Genomic DNA, 24,237 nt, shown 5'->3' on the forward strand with positions numbered 1-24,237 from the left:
CTACCATGTTGTTTACTTTACATTATGAGAATTTGCTAATCTTTTAAAAATATTGAAGAAGAAAACATTCACAAAGAAACTATATTATAAGCATGATTATCAATCCAAAACATTTGATTTAATACTTAATATTTAATCTTATTTTATTTTTTTCCACACATATTATTCAAGTTCTTTTCGATTCAAAGCATTTGAAGCCGTCACACTGGTTGGGCTAAGCAAACCACTGACCCAGTAGCCCACTTTTCCTCCTTTTTTTCTTTTTTTTCTTTTTTTTTGTGCTGATCCGACACACTCACCCCAGACCAGGCGTGTCACAAGTGGAGAGCTTGCGTTTTCGGTTTTCTGAGCTCAGAGGCTCCATGGAGTTCTCCCCCAGTCCGCTCATCGTGAACACATATCAGCACCTGAGAGGAAGGAGCGCACACCACACACACACACACACACACACACACACACACACACACACAAACACAAACACACACACATGGGTGTAAATAACACTTCAATAGAGGCAGAAGAGGGATTTTGAGTCCCTATTAGCCCTTTAGCTCTTATAATAAAAGGCAAATATGGGGGGAAAGGAACGTGGGAATCATGTTTTTGAACTCAGCAAAAATAAACAATACAGAGGCACGTTGTGAAGTGGATACATTGAAAAACAGCAGCACACAGCAGGGTGAAATATGCTTATATCATGCAAATCATATTCTCCAGGCAGAGACTGACGAACATAAACATGTCTCGTCTGCCGCCTCCTCCTCCTCCTCCTCCTCAGAAAAAGAGAGTAAGCATGTGTGGTTGTGTTTGTTTGTGTGGGCCCGTGCATGTATGAGTTCATCAGCTCATATGCTGCATCCTCACACACACAGGCACACACACTCACACAGGATTAGCAGTGTCTCTGATGATAAGCCACGCTGCACGACTAACCCCGTTAGACAGCCGTCTGTCTCCCATAATGCTTCACATTTCGTCTCCAGGAAGTGAGCTGATAAAGGTTGTGGGAGAGAGAGAGAGAGAGAGAGAGAGAGAGAGAGAGAGAGAGAGGCAGATGGGACGAAAGGAAGCGAGGAGGAGCAGGAAGATGAGGGAAGGAAGCGAAGAAATGAGGGAGGGAGGGAGAAGCCGGTGCTGTTAAGTGGGCTCTGATTGGTCACTTTCTTTGCCACAGTGACAGCAGCTGACACTGGGGAAAGGTGGGGGGGGGGGGGTGGAGGAGGAGAGGAGAGTAAATGAAAGAGAGAGGACAAATATAGTTGAAGATGGAAAAAAAATGCAGAGGAAGAAAAAAAATGCAGAGGGGGGGGAATCAGAGCGAAAAAAGGCGGAGGCAGGAGGAAGGAGCGAGCGGAGAGAAAGAGAGATAGAATCATGTCAAAGAAAGACAGGAGGAGAGGGGAACAGGTGAGAGGAGGAGGAGGTAGTAGAGGAGGAGATGTAACATTCAGACTGTCTGCTGTGTGTTTTGAATGCATGTGTGGCGCACAGAGTGGGCTGAAAGCCTCTAGTACCCCTCTTAACCTTCACAGCCAGAGCAGCTTTTTCATTCCATTGATTACATGGTTATCCTCTGACCAGAGCGCTGCCCCTCCTGCATCGCAAATCAGGCCAACGACATGGGAGAGGTGCAGGGCCCGTTATTTAATCACTACGTACCATCATCTCACGCTCCTTCTTGAGGGATCAGAACTGTCCAAGAAAAATGTCTGATTGCATTTGGAGTTCTTTTTTTTTTCTTTTTTCTTTCTTGGATAGAGATTGTTCTTATATTCAGTCGTGTGCTCCAGGCTCGCAATAAGATCATATCAGTCTGGAACAAGCAGCAAACACACCTTCTGATTGAGACAGGATCAATGTGATGGCTGCTTTCATGCACGCCTTCAACGCCAGGTGAAACACAAGTATATTCCCTTCCAAGAAAACAACAGGGAATACTTATAAATCTTCTTCTAAAAAGCGAGAGATGCTCTGAAGACGCGCGGGCTCCTCTTGCTCAATCCCTCCCGCTCTTTCAGATTCCTCTTTTAATCTCTCCCATGAGTACCTCCCCATCTGACTTTCTGTCTGTCTGACTGTCTCGTTGCCTTTGTCTGCTTCCCTACCTGTGCCTCCTCTCAGCTATCCCCGCCTGCCTCCCTGTGTGCCTGTCTGCCGCTCATCGTTAGACAAAAAAAAAAAAAAAAAACCCCGCTCACTGTTGTCTGATGAAACCCACCACGAGGGAGACGAGGAAGCGAAGAAGCAGAGAGGAGGAGGCACGAAGTTGGAGGGATCAGAACTCAAAGAGCCAAAGCAAAGTGTTTGAGTGAAACTCCGTCTTTGCTCTACCGCCCGCCTGCCTGCCAGCCTATTGATGGAGTTCTCAAAGGGGGAGTTGCTCTAATTGCAGAGTGAATGAGGCGGCCCCAGAGAATGGTTGATTAGGAGGCTGCTGAATGCCCCAGGGAAATGGGTCACCTCCAGCCTGGCGTGGGCCGCCCGCTTTTTCAGCGCAGGGAGAAAGTCAATTACACGCCACAGGCAGTGGGGCCTGGTGGCAGAGAGGCAGCGGGGCTGCGCTGGGCACAATGCAGCAGCAGGGGGCTGCGGGAATGAGACGCGTAAAGAGGGAAATGGGAGAAGGTGATGGCAGTAAGGAGCGCAGCACGATGGAGAGGTGGGCACGAAGATGGCCAAATCAAGGGAGAAAGGGTGAGATGTAGTCAAAGTGAGAAAGAGGAAATACTGGCTGAGGAAAGCACAGTCTTGTAGCCATAATGAGAAGATGTCACATAGATATGGAGAAAAGAAATGGCTTGGTGTATTTAAGGACACATACATTTATGACAATGAAAATATTCACACACAAAACATCGTTTCAGTGTATGATATTGTTTTCCTGCATTGTTCTGTCTGTCTTATTGTTGAGTTTGATTTGTACTGTCTCTTTTTTTTTTTTTTTTTTTAAATCAATCTTTATTTTACCAGGTTGGTAAGACAGACAGCAGCAAAAACACAGAGTTACAGCCAGACACACAAAGGGAGACAAAGGAATATTTACAAAACTCTAAAATTAGCTTTAAAAGAGAACCATTTATGAGTCAAATTTGAGATTCTTGTGTTTCTTGTCATTGATTTTGTTACATAATTTTAAGACCCATCCAAGAACAGGCACTGAGTATTAGCTCAGGCTATAAGTGCATTGGTTGACCTGCTTCATGCTCGTCCCTATACAAATAACATTTAATTCATAAATACTCCTATAATACACATAATCATGTATACAGGAACATAAGTAACTGTTGAGGTATAGGTCAGGCTGGATTGTTTGCAAAGTTGTACTCAGAAGTGACAAGGTCTTAGCTTAAACCTACAAACCAGAGAAAACCTGAAAAGTCTAAGCATAATGAAAGAATACAGAAGGGTTTGACATTTCTGCTTTAAAATGAATCATTTATTAGAGTGGTTGGCACATATTTTGCCTTAGTTAAGAAATAAATGGAATAATTGACCAATTCTGATGCAGAAAAAGTGAACGGTGGCCACACAATGTCTCTGTGCTCATTTAAGTCTGCAGACTAAATCATTTAGTTGAGGATGACTCAGAGACATTAATCAGGATCAGAGGGAAGGAGGCTGTTAATCAGAGCAGTTACTGAGCAGCAGCTGTCTGTGGCTCAGCCAGAGGAAAAAAAAAAGAAAACAGGACAAAGAATTAGGCTCCCAACTAGCTGAGCAGTCACAAGAGAGTCTTTTTTTCTGCTGGTATGTACTTTACAGGTGAGTGCACACATGCAGGTAAGCAGCTCTGAACTTTCACTCTGAGTTTGACCTGCTTCTCAACCCTGATCTTGACCAGAGCGATTTCAAAGGGGTGAGTGCCTTCCCGCTGACAGCAGACCCACATATTTTCAGGGTCATTAGACAGGCGTGAAAAGAGGATCAGGTCAGGGCAGCATCATCACCCTGGGGTGAAGCGGCTACAGGACAGCAAACAGTCAGTGACCTCGGAGCCTGAGACCCAGAGGGGTCACTACTCACCATGAACCGCAGGTTTTATGGTTTTATGGCAAAAACAGAGGAAGCAGTTGACCTCAAGGACGACAAGGCGTGAAATCAAACACTCGTTAAGTTCACATGCAACAGGAAAGGGACACAGACGTGAGATAATCAACCCTTTGTCCCATGCAAGTGTAGCTAAAGGCACTGATGTGCACCAGTTTTGCGCAAGTTCAAACATAGACTAATGGAAATCTAAGTTCTAACTTATGACGGAGTTTATGCATGACTAACATTTACGGTGTTGCACGAGCTGAGATAGTTCCATCATACTGTAGGCACAAGTCATAACTTAAAGAGCCCATATTCTGCCCTTTTTGGGACTCGTATATTTAATCTATGTTCATACTTTTGTACGTTCACAATAGCTGAAGTTCGAAAAAAGTGTCTGTTTTCATGTACTGCTCCTCCTTGCTCCCTCCACGCTCTGAGTCCGTCAGCTACGCTCTGTTGAGCCCACACTGTTAGACCCCACGTGGGCCAAGTCTGCTCTGATTGGTCTGCCGATCCGCTCTGTCGTTATTGGTCAGTTGCTCAGCACGCGTCTCGGAAATTTCAGCATGAGCTGCAGGGCTCGCCACAACGAGCCAATGGGCTTAGCTCAGTGATCTCACACTGACAATGACGCCGCACTGACAAATTTTTATCGAGGGGGGCTAGAACCGAGCGTTACATGCGGCTAATGCTGCAGCTAACAGGAGGACGTAGGAGAAGCCGCGTTTCCACGGACTTTGAATTTTTGCACATAGACATGCCTAAACATGCACAGGACACTTGGAAAACACACTAAAGGGCATATAAAACCAGAACAAGTATAATATGGGACCTTTAAATCTTACAAGCAGCTTCTAATAGGTGCTAATCCTCTGTAAAGAACCTGTGGTCATGGTGCATCATTCTGAAAGGAGCAGAGCGTTTTACCGCCTGTTTGGTAGTGGCAGTGCGTCTTCTGCGACACATTACATCCCTCAAAAATGTGTGGTGAGTTTGTCTTGTACTCTCACCTTCCCACCCCCCCCCCCCCCCCCCCCCAATGAGCTGAGACAATATTTCACCCATCCAACAAAAAGTAGGCCTACTGTTAGACTTAGTGTAGATTTTAGTTGAAGATTTCACCACTTCATGTCACTGTTCATTAAAGATGAAGGCTGTTTGCTGTAAGTTTTACCCAGCTCTTCGCATCTTTGAAGACAATTAGGCTATGGAGCCAGCAATGTAAACAACCAAACACACTGAAATCAGACACTCGCTACTTTTTTTTTCCCCAGTGTTGACTTTACACCCTAACTCAGGACAGAACTCAAACCTAGCTGGTGCAACAGGCCCCAGGTTTGCATTTCTTTTGCTGTTCATGTTTATAGTTCAGAGAGGATGAACCTGACTGTTTTTCTGAAAATCCCCTGACCTCCCTATGAGCCTCAAAATAAGGCCAATATTTTGTTGTACATAAAATCAATGTAATGTTTCTAAAGCTCTTAAAGACATGACATGTATTAATCCATAATGCTGTCGAAGTATCTTTGTCACAGGTGACCTTTGCAGACATCACAGCCCAGAGAAACAATGCTTCTGCAGTATGAAGTCTAATGTCTATTTGTTAATAAACTCTATGTAAATCATAGAACTAGCCATGTTTTACAGTGTGCATGTATGAAGGTTTAAAACAGGTTAAGAGGGCTGCTTGATTTATCACTGTTCCTTTCATGATGGAATATTGTTATGGTGAGGTTTACATTTATGATGAGCAGTCAACTTTTTGAGTAAATGTTAAAAAGATGAACTGCATGCTCCAACACGGATGTAACAAAATGAGGTTATGGCAGACAGAAACGAAAGTGCAGAGTGGCCAGACTTCCCACGACAGAGTGAGTCACAGCAGAGGCAAAAAAAAACAAAAAAACAACGAAACAAATGAGAAGGTGTTGAAAAGGGTTACCGAGGGCAGACGATGAGTGTACAAGAAAAATGAGCAAGAACAAATTTTTATTCAAGGCGTATACGTTAACCCATGCTGATTCGGTCTAGTTACTGCGTTCTCAATGACTTGCACTCAAAGACGTACTATTTGAAGGATGCAACAGAGCTCCACGGCTTGCAGAAAGGTTTGTGATGGTTGAAAAAACCTTAAAAAATATTTCAGTTCTTTGTGTAAGACCATTTTTGGCTTTCTCTTTCACCCTCTTTCAAACTCTGCCATGACAGCACTGAGGCACCAGCTGCAATCATTACTGTGGGTTTTGTTTGAACAGAGTCTCTATTTCCATTCTAAAGGCCAAGAAAGGTAGGGTGCTGTGGGCAGGGTGCTGGGTGTTGGTGACTAAAGGGGAGGAGTAGAGAGGGAAGGGAGAGGGAGGAAAGGTGACAGAGTTAGCCAGGCAGGCACACTCTGGCTGGGTGATGTAAATAGCCTTGCTTGTCACCCCCCCCCCCCCCCCCCCCTCCCGCCCGCCTACCTGCCTGCCAACCACACTCTCATAATCTCTGTTGACAAAACAGAGGCACACGGCCCTGCTCTGGCCTTGTGAACTCTCAGCAGAGACATGAGAGGAGCTGCAGCTGCTCGGCTGGGACTACCCACACAGGCGGTGTTGGTCTTCACTCTTTTGAGGGATAATCAGAGAAAATGGTCTCCCCATTGAAGGATTGATGAGATCAGAGACAAATCCGGAGACCTCTGCCAATCAAAGTTGGTCCAACACCGCAGAATAGACTTTGGGAGCATTTCTCCAAACCGATAATTCCTAAATAATTGCTTTCAGTTAATGACACTGTCAGTTTGCCACAGAGCCCGAAATGAATAAGAGCGTTTTTGTTTGTCTCTGTAAACAACTTTTTTTTTTAGTAGGCCGGTCACGATATGAGCAAAGTGTGGGGATCTGTGATAACATTCTTTATTATTGCAATAATGATGAGTGCTATTAGCTACAACTCGGTTTCTATGTGTCTGCTTTTCTTCATGTTTTACACAACGCCTGAGTTTCAGACATGTTTCGCCTCAATCTAACTAAATCCAAAAATCATTTTTATTAAACCACTAAATCAGCAACAAGTTCATCTGAAGGGTATCTGATAGCTAGCGCCACCTTCATTTGGCTGAGAGCATGGCCATTATACCCAACACTCCATCCAAAAGCTAATGGTGCAAATGTCGAATGAGAAGTCGTCGCTGGTTGACTCATTTGTTTCCAATAATTGAGACTGTTGCAATGTTTTGATTGTGAATGCTCATATCACGATAGTGATGAAATTGTGATTTATTGTGGAGCCCTAAGGCAAAGATGATAAACCAACGAATAACAAGAAAAAGACCAACTGTAAAATGTACAACTGCAATATAACATAGAAACAGGAAGTGTCATGGAGTACACAATATTTTGATCTACTATGTGTTCTTGCAGACATACACTTCAACCTACTTCAAGGCTTTCTCTGTTTCATAAAACAAGGTTCCTGTTTTTTTATCACACTTCACTCAATGTTATTTTTTTGGTAAAAACGCTGTGATATAGGGAGAATGAAAGCAAGTTCAACCTTGAATCTGCACACTTGAGCTTTAGTTAACACTGTGAGTTAATTCCAATGAGCCTAAACTTCCAACAGCTATGATGAAAACACTCAAACATCAGAATTGATACATATTCAACAAAATTCATCGTATAGCAGAGCGACCAAGTTCATCCAAACCATCCGAAAAGGGAAAATAATGTAACCTGTTGAATATTTCACCAACTGTGAGGTTCAGCTTCCTTTTGAGACGCACACACCTGATTATGAGGTTTTCTTATTGTGCATTGATGATCAAAAATGGCCCCAAAAGACTCGCCTAGATTTTTATCAGAAGAAACTAATTCATTTAGTTGCAGTTGCTTTACATTTATTCAGATGATTCAAAGGTTTTCATGCCAACCTGGGTCTTAGTTGTGCTCAAACTGCCGTCCCACTTTCATTATTTCTGGCAGAAATGAACAGGACAGGACTTTAAGGAATCATTTCTTCCTGTTCATGTCGTATTTGCCTGTAAATGGACTTCCTTCCTGTCCTACCAGCCTCACTCGGCAATCACTGTTGCTATCTGTGCATCGGCATTATGACTGCAAGAGCACAAGCACGTGTGTGACTGCACGTTTAGAAAAAGAAAGTGTGGTTTGGTTATGTCTGGGTGCATTTGTGTGTGTGTGTGTGTGTGTGTGTATGTGTGTGTGTGTGTGTGTGTGTATGTGTGTGTGTGTGTGTGTGTGTGTGTGTGTGTGTGTGTGTGTGTGTGTGTGTGTGTGTGTGTGTGTGTGTGTGTGTGTGTGTGTGTGTGTGTGTGCGTGTGTTGTCACCTGCAGACAGGGCTAAAAGATTAATGCTCTCTTCCAGCCTCTGTGGCAGGTAGAGCACAAAGAATAATTTGATTTCTCCTCCTGTCTCCCTTCTGTCTTTCCACTCTTCATTTTCTCATCTGCCTGAAAATCAACCCACTCAACCCCTCTTTGTTTTCCACCACTTTCACCTCTTTTCTTTTCGTGACTACTCCACACCTTTCCAAACTCTGAAAACCTCAAACACCTCCGTAAAGCATTTGCTTCAGAAAAAAAAAAAACACAGGCGCTCAGGTCAGAATGAGGATGTTGCAAGAATGTGGCAACAACACGAAACTGTTTCTGGCAAAGCGCTCAACCTAAACCCAGCAGGCTGTTACCATGCCAACCATATGGGATGTTAGCCCACCTTGACACGGCGCCGAGATGATGGACGATCAGATCCCCCCTCCCCTGCACTCTGTGGGCGTGGTCGTACGGGAGCTGGTCAATGGAGTCTGGAGAAAAAGAGAGAAAGAGAAAGTTTAACACAATGCTCGTGTTCATTATTGTTTTTTTTTTTAAATAAATAACAAGAAGCTTTATTAATTAGCGGCCTGCAGACACATGCACAGGAAGCTGCATTAACTGCTTAATGAACAGAAGTAACAGAGCTATGTGCTTTTGTCTTTATTACTGCGTTTATTATATGTGATTTGCATCGGCTACACAAACAGCTCCCACACACGCAAGCACACACACACACACACACACACACACACACACACACACACACACACGCACACACACACGTGCGGACGAAAAGGGATGTTGAGAAGTTTCACAGGAAGCCAAACGGTTGAAACCTGAAAGTGACGACAACACCAAATTTAGTTCGCTTTAACTATAAAAGGTGAAGTCTTTTCCTCTAAATGTGCACCTGATTCCACATGACTGGATTCAAATGTTGAGCTTTGATTGGCAAACATCTTCCCGGCTTTGTGGAATCGGAGCACAGAAAACAGACTATTAGGCTAAAATCACGGCTCTAATCCCAAAAGCACATAATAGGCTAATTTATGTCCATTAAGATCCTGATAAGAAACAATATGTGTGGGTCTGTGTGTGTGTGTTTGTGTGTAATGGCCACACAGAGTTGTTGTATAGCTCAAGTGCTTTGTCTGCACAATCATAAGAGAGTATCCCGTGGGGGTAAGAGAGCGCGTAGCCATGGAGAACGCGGGGTGTTTCCATGACACCCCGTCATCAATGGAGCACGCCGCCAGGATGTCTCATGTTCATCTGTCACTGTGCCTCCATTTGTGGGTGTGTGTGTGTGGGTGTGTGTGTCTGTGTGTGTGTGTGTGTGTGTGTGTGTGTGTGTGAGAGTGTGTGTGTGTGTGCGATAGAGAGCGACAGAATGTAGGTTTACTTTCATTCTTTAAATGAAGGGTGCACGTTTTAAAGGCAGCATGTTTATTCAAGCCTATAACTTTGTGTGGACATGTGTGTGTGTTTATAACACTGAACTAAAGCAAAACCAGTCTATATTGTGAATGTTTATGTCTCGGCGTGCATGTGTGTGTGTGTGTGCGCGTGTGTGTGTGTGTGTGTGTGTGTGTGTGTGTGTGTGTTTGAGAGCCACTGCATGAAGGTTTAGTCATAATTTCAAACCAAGAGGATGTTTAAGGGTGAGAGTTATTATGTTTGTGTGTGTGTGTGTGTGTGTGTGTGTGTGTGTGTGTGTGTGTGTGTGTGTGTGTGTGACAGCCTTAAAATGTAGGTTTACTTTAATTTTTAAGTCAAGAAGAGATGTACGGCTGCAAGCTTAGTTCAGGACAAGCTTTTGTTAGCATGTAGGTTCATGTGTGTACGAGTATGCATTTGCTTGCGTGCATGTGTGTGTGTGTGTGTGTGTGTGTGTGTGTGTGTGTGTGTGTGAGATGTGTGCATGTGTTTGTGTGATTGTCTCTCTTTGTATGGCTGAACTTATGCCAAGCCAGCCCATGTTGTGTATGTTTTTCTGTGTGTAAGTGCGTGCCTCTGCGCCATTCACCGTCAGCGACCTGACCGCTGGCTGCACCCATGATTGGGAGCAGATGGGGGCTGTCAGTGTGTGTGTGTGTGTGTGTGTGTGTGTGTGTGTGTGTGTGTGTGTGTGTGTGTGTGTGTGTGTGTGTGTGTGTGTGTATGTGTATGTGTGTATTTGTGTGTATGTGTGTGTGTTAGAGGGAAGGAGGCGGAGGCAGAGAGTGGGAGGGCGCTCTAGTTTAGGTGATGTATGGACTCTCACACACCAACAAAGACCCTCCTTCAGCCGATGTGTTTCCTATTAATTGAAATGGGAGAAAAATAGAGCTGGAGAGCGGCTGCTTAAGGGGCAAGAATTTATTGCACGCTCGTAACAAAGAGAAACGGACTCAATTTTTTTGTGCAAAAGTTTGGAAGGGAAAAATGAAAAAGTCGTTCTCTGTGCACGAGCAGCATTCAATCGTTGCTCCTCTTCGAGCTCACTCCAACACAGCCAATGAAACCAAAGTGAATAAAACAGTAGTTGAAGGCATGTGGTGTTGCTCATACTGTACGTGTAAAGCCTTGAATATAAACCGTGTGAATGAGCTTCACATGCATGTTTACAGTAGGAGTGTGCGAAAGAAATCGTCTAAGAAAATATCTAATTTGTTGATTTAACGATGTGCGAAAATGACGATATCGAGTATGTCACTCATTTAGCAAAAAAACATGAAAACACACTCTGAGAGTCCACACACATTCACTGCATATGAGCCCAGTAACGTAGAACAGATTTGTGCATGCACGTTGAGAATACATGAAGTGTTAACACATCACAACAAGCTATGCTAGCAGAGCTGCCTGCAAGGCTGGAGTTAAAAACGAGTAAACAAAGAGCGACAGGAGATAAAACATAAACATCACCAGCCTCAGAATCGACGTCATTAGAAAAAACGGGTGTAGAAAGCGGTCTCTGTTAAAGACAGCTCGACATATAGCTTGTTTCACCATCTGCCGATCAACCGCCGCGTAGAATACGAAGAATATAAAAAGCTTTTGAGAGTGAGCAGTCGACCACGACCAACCAGCTGCAGGTACCGGCAAAGCAAAAACACACTCAGCAAACCTAGCCAGAGTCTCTCTGGAAAAGAATGACTCAAGACGAGAAGGGCAACAGAAAGATCACACGCTGGCACCAATGACATTGGAAATGCAAATTCAAGCTGTCAAGAGAGATGGTTTCAAACAACGTTTGAATACTTTGGACCCAAGTTACACCCTGAATAGTCTAGGTTTAAACTTTTCGTATAGTAGCTTTCTGGTGGTCTTTGTGTAATATTCTACAAAGTAAATCCTGCAGGCCACTTTGAAATGCTTTACTCATACCTGCACTTGATTGATCTCAATACTTTCTCTGGTGATGTCAGTGTTATACTTGAATGGCTCACTTTGAAGTTTATAGATACAACCTGTTTTTCTTAAATAGCTTGTTTTTCTTAATACCCTTAACATTTGATAACTACTATTAACAAGAGAAATGTATTACAATACAATACTTTTACAAAAACGTTTTTGAGGGATGCAAAATATCGTCAATTAACCTTATTGATAAATTCCCTAAAAATATCAATATATTATTTTTTGTCGATATCGCACTCCTCTACTTCACACAGGCCTTTGTACAGTCCTCTCTCCTCCTCCGTTCGTGTGTTTGTTTGTCTAGTTTTGCTGTTCAATTACTCGTCACCAGCATCTAATCAAGCCCTCGACCTTTCACTATATGAGCGTTTGTGTGCTCGAGCAGCACAATAAATATCTCTAACAGCAGCGTCTTCCTCTCGTTAAAGTAACGCAGTAAAAGCACTGCAGTAAAAGGCACAGGAAGAGTTCACATTTTACAGTGGATGCTCATACACTGGGGATTAACTCCATGAACTGGAACTGCTCGGTATATCATCAGCAGTAGTACCACACAAGCTGAAATAAATGGAGATGTTATTTAGAGTATGTTGTTGGTGAGGTTGCTTTCACTCTGTGGTCAGTTTGCTGAGTTTAAGTTTTGACTTCCTCTTTATAGGTAGCACGATGCTACTGAACTCCCTGTAGATGTATCTCTGTTTACAGTGCGTATTCCTATCTCTAACCCTACACCACGGCGTGCGGAGGTCTAATCAGTGTTGATGAGAAATTAAGTAAACTACAGCAATAATAACCTCAGCATGTCCTTGACCTCACCAAGAAAAGTATGCTAATGTGCATATCATCGTGCTTCATTTGGAGCATGTTTTCTACTGCATGTCTTTCGTATAGCTTAAGGTTGTGCCAAAATCTAAGCAGTCGCAGAAAACTGAACTGTTTCCGTTTAAAGATTGTTTTTATTTTGTGGCTTTTTATGCCTTTATTTGAGAGACAGGACAGAGAGAGTGGGGAATGATATGCGGTGAAGAAGCCACACGGATTCAAACCCGTCCGCCTGCTTCAAGGACAACAGCCTCCGTACAAGGGGGACACAAACTAACCACTAGGCAACCGGGGCCCCCCCCACTGTTTCTGTTTAATCAGCCAACAAAGGTGATAGGTATATGAAAAGCAAAACTTTTACTCATTTATAACTTCAGTGAAAGTTGCAAACCAACTTAATAAAACTTGATAATGGACTTTAAAGGATTCGTATCCGATAAGAGGATTTGATAATGGATTCAGATTCAATAAAATGTTACTTAGGCCAGAACAGAGCATAATGTAAGTTTGAAACTGAAAAATAAATCTCATGGGTTTCAACCATGGACTGTAAATATTAATAGATGAAGCCTGGGTAACGTCATCCATGCTGTTACAGCAGGGGGCTCCGGAGGCTCATCAGCAGCAGCCGCCCTGCTGGAAATGCTGTCTGAGCACAACTTTCAGTCAACTTAACGACAGGCTGAGAGCTGGAGCTGAGGCGGGTTTTAAGACTCCTGACAAACCATTACATTGCAACTTCCTGTTAATCAGGTCAGCTACGCGCCTAACTATGGGTAACGCGTATCGTTCATAAAATCTAAACTGATGCATTTAAAAAGAAATTCACCCCCACCGGTCAGTGTGTGCCAGTGATGACAATAACTAATCAGACCAATACAGTTTCTTGTACCAGGCTGTTGACATGTTCTTTTCTGCTGTTAAAACAGGCATTCTTTAATGGGGTGTGAATGTGACTTCTGGGGCTCTATGAGCACAGCCTCAAGGGGACCCTCGACCAACTGCAGGATTTTACACTTCCCCATTGGCTTCATTTTCCACACCGGAGGCTGCCACTAGGTTACAACAAAGCTGTTGAAACCAACCCCTTCTCCATCAAGTTTCTCCCTCTGCTGGTTAACAAAAAGTGCTTTACATTTTTTGTTGGGATATTTTTTTTTTATTCTAGTTAGGGCTTCCTGGTGACCAAAATGAGTTGTCACAAACAAACAATGGCTCTCTCACACACACAGTTGTTTCACATGTGGTTCTACAGTACGTTTTTCTTCCTGGTTGAGCTGAAGGAGACAGATGAGAACATGCTTGGTGTGATCTTTTTTTTTTTTTTTTTTTATATTATCAGGGCTTTACGCTGATCACCAACACACACAATGTCAAAGTAACCATTCATGCAGGTTGTGTTTCTGCTCTGCACGTGGCAGCATTCAGAGAAAGTGATCGAGATACTTCACAACACATCACAGTGGCTAAATGAAGGACTCAAACATGTTGAGCTTCAGATGAAAGACCGTTGCCGTCAAAGGACAAACTGTGAATGAAGATCACTTTACAGGGATGGAGAAGCCCAGAAGGAAACCAGAGCAGATGTTTCCCTAAGTGTTATGTGTCCAGTTCATCAGGTTTTTTTCGTACACTCTTTCAACCATTACACTGCATGATATTTTTGAGGACTATAGACAAGGCAATATATGGTCATCCTGACTCGTGTGATACAATTAATGACTCACTGACGCCAAATATCGATACTATCATTTATTTTTAGTTCGTTTGCACTTACTGACGTTGTTTTCTCTTTTCTAGATCCTTGTTGTGTTGTACTTACTCTCTTGACGTTACACAATCTGACACCCCGCATCACTACTTCATGACTACTTACTGAGGCTCTTAAGACAGAAATGGTAACGTGGAGAGAAGTTAATTGGCCAAAGAAGAAGATGACAGCAGCGGGATAAAAGAAGACGACGACAGTGGGATAACTTCAGACAGCCATAGAAACAAGTTAAAGGATGAAGATTGAGGTGAATCTGACACCCAATTGAAACGATTAAATATATCAAACAGCACTTTACCATTAAGTGGCATTTTCCTATTCTTCATTTAATTTGATATAGGGATGTATTATAGAACAGCAATATTGTGATATTATTCGTGTCATGGGCCATGTAACCCATGTCCTGTCATATTGTGAGTAACCCTGCATCACTCACATGTTGATGTCTATGCCTTGTGCAGAAGTTTGGGGTTCAGTGTCAAGCCCAGAAAACTTTATAGATTGCAGCTACGTCACAACGACCCTTAACATGTCATTGCATGTATTTGCAAAACAATAACCAGGGGTCGCGTTTATAATTGTTGCATACTTCAAACTTAAAGTCAGTGATTTATGAAAACTTGGCTTGGCTGTAGCAAGCTATGCCTTTCATTGTGAAAACATACAAACATGACTTTTCTTTTCTTTTTTTTTTTTTAAATCAGTTTTGTCAGCGTACGGGACCAGACTGTATTTTAATTTAACTGTTTAATGTGGAAATCTAAAATCACACCAAAAAGCGAAGTGAAATAACTGCAGACCACAGTGGCCACTAGTTTGAATTCATATCAACAAATATTGTGCTGGTATCACTAAAAGTGTTATTTTTGATTTTAGCGACGATGACTTGTGCTGTAAGGTGCGCAGAGACACCATGACGGCTGCCTCACACACTCTGCCTTCTCGTCACTCAGCACATCTTCATCGCCTGAATGCTTTTACTGAGTAATTGATCAAAGTGTGGAGATTAAAGTCTGGGCATCTCTCACACATTATCCTCATTATCAGTCATCATTGCATAGGCAGAGTTTGACATAATTACATGCACAAATTCAATGTTTTAACTGATCAAACTTATTGTTCGGTCTTATGATATTCTAGACTGCTGCTGAGTGACTAACATAAAGTACAAAATAATTAGTGTGGGTCCCGCAATCATTATAACACTGCAGTGACACTGGAGCCTCATGGGGAATATTTGACACTGCAGGACTGCGTGAATTCAGCGTGGTGTCATTCTTTGATCTTTCCTTGTGACCGCACTGCTGTAGCAAAAAAGCAATATGTGTTGTCTATACCCAAAACTCCATTCACAAGCATCTTGATTTCTGTGTCGCTGGAAACCTTTGATCGACTCATTTGTATATATTTTCATTCATAAGGTGCCTTGCTTTGACCATTTATGGTTGACTGTGATGTGATGAACCGTGATTTACGAAGGAAACATTGCAAGCAGGTGTGCATGCGTACGAAAGGCTTTATAAATCTGAATCATCATGCTTTACTTTTTTAGCATTTTTAAATACAACAAAAAACACACTTGTGTCAAGACAGAAGGATCTGTCCCTTTAAGAGGCAACTGATAAATGTGCAGATGAACTTTAGGCACATCCAATACTTCCACTGTTGGTTTCTTTTTCAGCCTTCATCATTTCCCTCTTTTTCTGCTTTGTCTCATTTAAAAGCAGGATTTTTCTCTCCATGTGTCCATCCTCTGTAATGACTGTGAATAAGGAAATCTGTGTGAGCCAGCCAGCAAACACAGCAGCACAGTGACCAACACACAAAAGTACATTGTGCGGAAGTGTGAGCGTGTGTGTGTGTGTGTTTGTATTCTGGAGTTACTCTGCTTTAGTTTTACTTCTACCCGTCCTCTCCAACAACTCCAGAACTTAAATAGGAGCCAGGCCACATCTTGGCTTCTTGCCTTGCCTTAAACAAATCAGACCACAGACGCTAATAAAAAAAGAAAAACTCCAAGCCTAAAGCTCGCCTCAGTAGACGTGGGGGTACCAAAGAGGGGAGCCATTCTAAACTGCCCTGCTCTGTCGAAAATAAACTGAAAACAGACAAAGAGTGCCAGTTTCTCCACTATCTCCATTATCCCAACTCCAGTTGTATCCACAGTTCAATGCTGCTTTGATCTTTCATTTAAAAAAGCAACACAAACAAATTACCTCTAAGTATCAAAGTGAGAGACAACTTTCCATCTTTAGACCAATTACTGCTATCATAGCATAGGGGGGGAATAAGAGGAGGGGGATGAAGAACAGCAGTGCAAGAGAAGCGTCAAGGCAGAAATAGGCCAGACACACAGGCCTAAAACTACAACATCTATCTCATTCAGCCATCCAAGGCGTATCAGCTGTTTCCTGCCATTAAAAAAGCATTTAAATAAATATAAAAAGAAAAGCAAAGGAAAGAGGCATTGCGATGAGTCATCCTTTCCAAGAAAGGTGCAGAAAACCAGACTCAAGCGCTGCATGCTCGGGTGTTTAAGTCCACAACAATGAAACTGCATCTGCAGACATAGTAAACTAAAGTCTCCAAAAAAAGAAAAGAGGATCTACCGTTAAAAGGAATCAGGGAAACATTATTGCATCAGGGTTTTTGTAATAATAGCTCAAGGCCACTTTGAAATGTCTTCACGGTACAACATCTGTTTTGAGTGCAGGCTGACATTCGATGTAATAAAACAGGCAAGTTCTGCTTTCTTGGTATTCAACGAGTATCAAATACTGTGTGAGGCTGAGTTTGAAGATCAGAAAACCAGGGGATCACTTCACACACGCACCACCACCACCACTACTCCTCCTCCCTCTGTATATTCTTATTTCTTGTGATGAACTGGGATCTATGCAGTTACACACAATGGATTATTGTTCTTTACATCGCACATTGTCTCTGTATTTCACACTATTAACTCCTGCAGACTCCCATGGCAGCATCCTGCACATTATCTGTACACCTCCTTCGTTACACTAAGGGGGTTACTTTACATATCTTATATAACATTGTTTTATATTTGTATTGTCTCTTTTGTTTTAATGAATTGTAAGGATTAGGGTTACTGCTGTTTACCCGGTTTTCATTTCCATTATCTTTCTTGGTTTATTGCTTTTTATCATAATACAAAATTTCTTACCAATTTGGAAATGTCTCCGTCCTCCGAAGAAGAGTCCTGCTGACTTCTCGTGAACCCCTGACTTTTTCTGAAGTGACAGCATGAGGTTTAGATTTGTTGTCACAACTGAAATATCTCCTCAAATATAGCATGAATATTAAATCAGTCTATCAAAAATAAAAAGCAGGTCAAGACCTTACTATTTAGGTGCTTTCACACTTGCACAAAACACCCTGAAAACGTTCTTCAGTTTTCAGGGTGAGCTCTTTTTCTGTGCGCACACAGCAGATTTTACCTGGATTTTTTGCAGCCAAAAAACTGCTTTTGCTAGATTACACACAAAGATCCAACAAGGATCCATCATCAGCAAACACTTGTCAAAACTGACAAAGAATAAACTCCTTTTTAGAAGGCAGAATCTTTGAGCAGAGCTGATGTTGACACTGTGTTTGTGTGTTCAGTAAAACTGTCAGGTTTGTCTTATCATACAACAGAGGAGAGTATCTATCTTATAGATTTTCTCCAGTAACATGAGACAAAGGACCCAAAATAAGCTTTTTCTGATATGTAATGTTGTATTTCAGTCCTACCATAACATTCCAAAAAGAAATGCACATTCTTAACAACAGCTAATGCTACTTCATTTGACCCCGGCCACGTGCTGAACATGTGTGTAAAGAGAGAGAGAGCGCAGGAGAGCAGGAGAGAGACACTATAGGAGGGAATGAACGAGCATGTCTGTGTATAAAGTGATGACAGTAATGTTGCAGAGCCAACAAAGCGCTCTGATAAGATAACAATGGTAAATCACACGTGTCTGCGTCCAGGAAGGAAAAAATCTGACATCGCCACGAGGACTCATTTAGTGACGAAAAAACCGCAAGTCAAGAGCATGTTTAGAGAGTGTGCAACATGTGTCGCAGTCGAAGTCGACGCAGACAAAACCAGGTTAAATAAAACACTTGATTGGAGGCCCTCAATTATGCAGGAGCTGTGCATTAACCCAACACAGAGCACCATTTCTGTGATTTAATTAACAATGAGCAGTGAGGAAAGGCTGTCATATACAAGAGCGCTGAATGACTGCAGCTTTGGTAAATAGTTAAAAACATTCCTGTCATCACAAAGAGGAAATTACACATTTACAGGCCTCATGGGGTGGAGAAAGAAACGCAGAGGGATTGCAGGGAAAACAGTCGTCACCTGCTTTTAGTTACTGCTGGAGGGATAAATTAAAGATGAGGTGGAAAAATACGAGAATAAGGCTGAACGGGGGCTTAAGTTGGGGAGGATGAGTTTAATTAGCAGGACAAGTCAATCAATTAGACACTCCCACCAATCTGTAACCCCACCACTGATTACCAATCTGCCTCCATGGTGACAAACACAAGCCCCTCCCCTTCACCAATGCAGAAATAACCTTGGATTATCTGGTTGACCACCTCCAGTTTATGGAATACTGAGAAGTGAATTAAGTAAATGTAGTAACAGTGTCATTTTACTTCTCCTTTAAAAAAAAGAAAAAGAAAAGTAGGATTAGGAAAACATCCTTTGCTTAGTGGGAAAGGTTTGGTGAAAATGATAAATGTATTTCATCCAGTGTGGATTTGTTCACGAGGCTGTGGTTAAATACCAGACTCAGAATCGACCTTATTGGCCAGTCACACACGAGGAATATGACTCTGGTGAACCGTGCTCTCTACGTACAAATGTACAAAATGAAATATCGTCAATAAACACAAAATAATCAAAGACTGATATATACAAGACTAAATAAGAAAATAGTGCAGTTGTGTGGTTAGTGCAAATACGCTGAAATAAACATGATAATAGAGTATGTGTTTATGTGACATTTACACAGGGTGGCGTTTTTACTGTATTGACATTCACCAGTGTGCATAGATTGATACGTTTACATTTCAACAATATGTACATTCACAGTGCAAGGTTGGTTTCAGGGTGATCTCACTGTGGTTATAGTTTTGACACTTTCATGTAGTTCTGTGTATTTGTGCGGAAGAACGGAAGAAGCATTGGCTCTCTGTGGGACAATTTCATGAACTGCAGTATTTGCATCCATTTTCAATGCTTTTTCATAATTATATGAACAAATGAAAGATTCTGATATACATACATACATACACAAATATCTTTTTAATAAGTTATCCTGTGCTAAGGGTGTTTTAGATGTTGTATGTTTGTGTGATTTAAAAAGACAGACTACAGGAAAACTAGTGACTCTGATTTGAATGCAACTTGATCAGTCTCTCACGCGCCGACAGGAACCCACCCAAGTGAAAAAGTTAAAGACACCCAAGTGGTAACCAAAATAGCTGCCATTATGTACCCTGGTGTTTTTCAACCTTTGACTAAATGAATATCAGCCTTTGCTGTATTGCATTCTGCTGAGGCTCCTGCTTGTACAGAGATGAGTATCTGTGCCAGAGCCAAAATAAAAAAGGTTTCGGTATGACTGTGAGTGAATAAATGATGATCTATGGGACTGACTGCAAATCATTCAAATAACTCAAAATACTTGCTCTTCACTTTATCATTATCCCGCTAATATATCAACAAACTGCAGTTTCCAATTTGGTCTTGGCTGGGTTTTTTTTATGTTATTTTTGGGCTGCTGAAGACAGGCAGGAAATGTCGGGAGGAGAGAGTGGGGGATGATCCAGCAAAGGGCCGAGGTTGGATTCTGACCCACAGCCACTGCCACAAGGGCTGCAGCCTCCGTAAATGGGACTCGCAACATAACTGCTAGGCTATATCCGGGCGGCCATTTCTTTTCTGTTTAAGCAGTGAATGTCTGCTCGAACTTGAAAAGGTTGCTGTCATGATGGCCGCTTCGTTTCAGCACCAGGCGCTGTCTACTGTCTGCAGCGACGCTAGTTTTTTGGGGGGGGGGTCGCAAGCTGAAAAGTTTGGGAACCCCTGTCTTACATCTGCTTTTAAAATCCCCAGATCAAAATCCTTTAAAATGAAATTCCCAGTCAATAGATTTGTTGTTTAATGGGATTAGGCAGGGATATATATTCCTCTGGTGCTTTTCCTCAGGTCCTGCATGTAAGTAAATATTTGACATACTCACATAACAAACCTGACTACATTTTCCCTCATTTCTAAATATTCCATTCACTAAGTATCAAAACAGTATTGGATTTATGAGTGAGAATAACGTTTTGTTAAAAAGAAGTAAGAAGTAATTGAGCAGATACCAAATTAACATATCGGTAATCAACAAGGTAATTCAACATTGAGTAATGTTACATCGAGGTATTGCCCCTGTTATTCACGCACAGAGGAAGTTTGTACTTCTTCAATGTGTATGAAACAAATGTCAATATCTAGGATGTGCCAAAAGGTCAGGTGTGAAGGGTCAAACATGTTCAGTAACGGATGAAATAGTGGAAGTGTGCGTTGCAGACTCCAAGGTTGATATGAAAGTAAGTAAACGAAACACGGCACACAATACAGAGGAGAATAAGTGTGTGAGAGAACAGTATGTCAGTGTAAAGGTGCTTTTTCTTTCTCACAGAATAAACTGCATGCAGATAAAACTCAAGCCCTTCTTCTTTCCTCACTGCTGGAGCTGTCAGGAGAAAAAGAGCACTTCTTTTGCTGATGCATGTGTGTGATGATGAGAGTGTGTGTGTGTGTGTGTGAGAGAGAGAGAGAGAGAGAGAGAGAGAGAGAGAGAGAGACAATAAGCTGTGAGACTTTCTTTAGTGCGAATGAGACATAATTGGATCACAATAACCCATCAGCGCGGACTTAGCGAGCGAACACCATCTTCTCCTCCACCTCTCTACTTTCCTCCTCCTCCCTCACGCTTTCCTTTGCCGCGTTGACAGTGAGGGAGCATATTCGCCACATAAACACCCACCCTCTCCTCTCTCTCTCTCTCTCCCCCCCCTCCTCTCTCTATTTATTTGCTCAGAGTCCAAAAACTGCACAGCACAGGGAAAAAATGACGGGGGAGAAGGAGGAGGAGAGGAGCAAGGAGAGAGAGAGAGAAAGAGGAGGAAGCAAGGTAGATGTACAAACACACACACACACACACACACTGCAGATTCGGCTGCACACACACGTGGATGGGACACGCACGCACGCATGCACACACAAACACAAACAAGCACGCGCACACACACACACACACTCCTGGTGGAGCATCTAAATCACATTAGCCGCCTGCCTGACATCCATCACTCCCACAGACAAAAGCACATGGCAGAGAAGCAGGGAAACTGCACGGCAACATGCATATAACCACCCACAAACACACACACACACACACACACACACACACACACACACACACACACACATACATGCAGTCACAGAGCAGCCGACACACCTTGACAGCGGATGACAGCGTGCAGGAGAAAGCAATCCCTCGCTTCCACACTCTATTCCCCAATCAGAAATCAACTTGCATTCAGCTGCACGCACATCAATGTCAGCGCACATCAGCCACATGTCCGGAGAGCCGCTCGCTCGTCTCTGCTGCTCTTTGAAAACTTGCATTAGCAAACCGGGAAAATCAACAATTCAATGATAACACAATGAGAGGAATAAAACATACCATGGCTGCTTTAAATATTTAAAAGAGTGGGGAGCTAAGCAGGGGCAGAGCGACATCTTGAGAAATCTGTTTCTTTTGCCTGTATCAGTCTTCTTTCCTATTAGAGGGGGGGATGGGGGTCTTATCTAAAGTGTGTTTGTTTGTGTGTGTGTGTGTGTGTGTGTGTGTGTGTGGACACAAATGTTTGTTAGAAGAGCCTCTTATCTTGGGTGCATGTCAGTGGGGTGCTCCTTACCTAATGCGATGCATGGTGAGAGCGTGTGTGTGTGTGTGTGTGTGTGTGTGTGTGTGTGTGTGTGTGTGTGTGTGTGTGTGTGTGTGTGTGTGTGTGTGTGTGTGCGTGCTTTATCTATTGGGCTGTCTCCTGAGTGACGTGATTGGCTCACAAGATGCATGACAGGAGAAGAGGAGGAAGAGGAGTCAATATTTTGGGGAGGCAGGACGACTTGTATGTGCTCCATACATTATGAGAGCATATGGTGCCCACTGTGCGGCAGGAGCAGGCAGAGCATCACAGCGCAGCCCTCTTCCACTCGTCTACTGAGCCAGTCTCTCTCGGCTCCTGCTGTTCTCCCTCCCTCCCTCCCTCTCTCTCTCACTCTCTCTCTCTCTCTCTCTCTCTTCAGCTCTGTCTGGTTAACTCAATAACATCCACAGCCTTCTCTCTTTACTCACTGCCTTGTCTTTTCTCTTTTTTTTTTTTTCTCTTTCGCTGGCAAGGAAAGCAAAGGGAAAAAAAAAAAAAAAAAAAAAAGTCTCACTCCTCCTGCTTCCTCTCTTCCTAGACGACCGGCTCTGGCTCTCGTCTCCTCCACACCTTCCCTTTTCCTCTGCTGGATTTCTGTGCACTCATCATGGAGCTTAATCCAAACCAAAAGGATTACTCCAATCGCATTAAAATCTGAAAACTGACGGCACTCTGTGTGTGCAATCTCGTTGATGACAGGCAATGACACTGTGTTTGGACATGCGCGTGTGCAGGAGACACCAAAATACAGATAACTTCTGCATCTTGACTAGATTTGCATGGATACGTTAATAAAGCAGTTTTGGTGCCCGACATTTTAAACATGGTCAAATCTGACACCTTAATATACATCAATGCAGACTTAATATTTACCAGACTCACTGTACAGCTACATGATCCAAATACTTCCTTGGTCATATAAATTGGCATAGTGGTATAGTGGTTGGTGCTGTAACCTTGCAACAAAGAGGTTCTAGGTTTGAACTTCCCAGCCAGTTTGCACAACCTTCTCATTTTCTGTGGGGGCTCAGACACTCTCACCCAGTCCAAAAAACATTCAGTTGACGACTTAGACTTGAATTGCATGTAAAAAGATAACCGCAAACAAGTACAGCTAACAATCCACAATTTTGTCTCGGACTGGCAGGGCACAGAATAGGAAGTTCATCTGGAAGTCCTTTATCTCTTTTTGGGGCTTCCGTTGAAGCACTGGGAAATTTGGCTGTGGCTCCCAGAGAGGACATACCGCCATCATACAAGAGCTTCCAGGAGTGACTCACGCCAAATGTAAACGGTCGGGATCACAGTTCTCCCACAATGCTCCAATGATATTCACTGGTATAGCTGAAGGAGAGAGGGAAGTTCAGTTTACGGAAATGATGGGGAGACATACCACACACAACAGTCTCTCACATCTGCAGGCTCACATATGGATCAAAAAGCTGCACTAAAAAGGCAGGATGTTGTCAAGTTAGAAAACAAAGTACAGATCACACAGAGTATAAAGAAAGGATCGAATTTGTTATTAGCAGATACTGATCCATCATCAATCTGCCACAGTTGGCCCCTATACAGACATAGAAGTGTTGGGAAATCCCTTTTGAATCGCTTAATTGTGAACAGCGGCAGCAGTTACAGTAGACAGTGCTCCACCACGCAGTGTAGTTCAGATATGGTGCTTTGAGCCGACGTGTGTCTATGTGCATGCAGAGCAGCGAGTGAGAGGGCTGCTCTTTTTGGTTTGCTCATGAAATCATTTAAAATCGCTCCTCTTCGCACACACACACACACACACACACACACACACACACACACAGACAGAAACACACACCCACTCTACTTGTTTGATGTGTAATGAGAGAAACCATTAGCAGTAAAAATGGGCTCTCC

General features: G+C 42.8%; 1 protein-coding gene across 3 annotated transcripts in view; it reads right to left on the minus strand.

Annotated features, from left to right (window-relative positions):
• The window catches only part of LOC109989167 (nuclear receptor coactivator 3), a 63,540-nt gene that overhangs the window by 18,295 nt on the left and 21,008 nt on the right, over nt 1-24,237 (minus strand). For all 3 annotated transcript variants that reach the window (XM_020640817.3, XM_020640814.3, XM_020640816.3), the window contains exons 2-3: nt 8,755-8,842; nt 300-407 (exon numbers count right to left, since the gene is read on the minus strand). In XM_020640817.3, the coding sequence (XP_020496473.2) occupies nt 300-388 (89 nt within the window). In that variant the 5' untranslated portion in view covers nt 389-407; nt 8,755-8,842. The remainder of the gene's footprint in view (nt 1-299; nt 408-8,754; nt 8,843-24,237) is intronic.

Source organism: Labrus bergylta, chromosome 12 (genome assembly GCF_963930695.1).
Source record: "Labrus bergylta chromosome 12, fLabBer1.1, whole genome shotgun sequence".
Taxonomy (NCBI): Eukaryota; Metazoa; Chordata; class Actinopteri; order Labriformes; family Labridae; genus Labrus; species Labrus bergylta.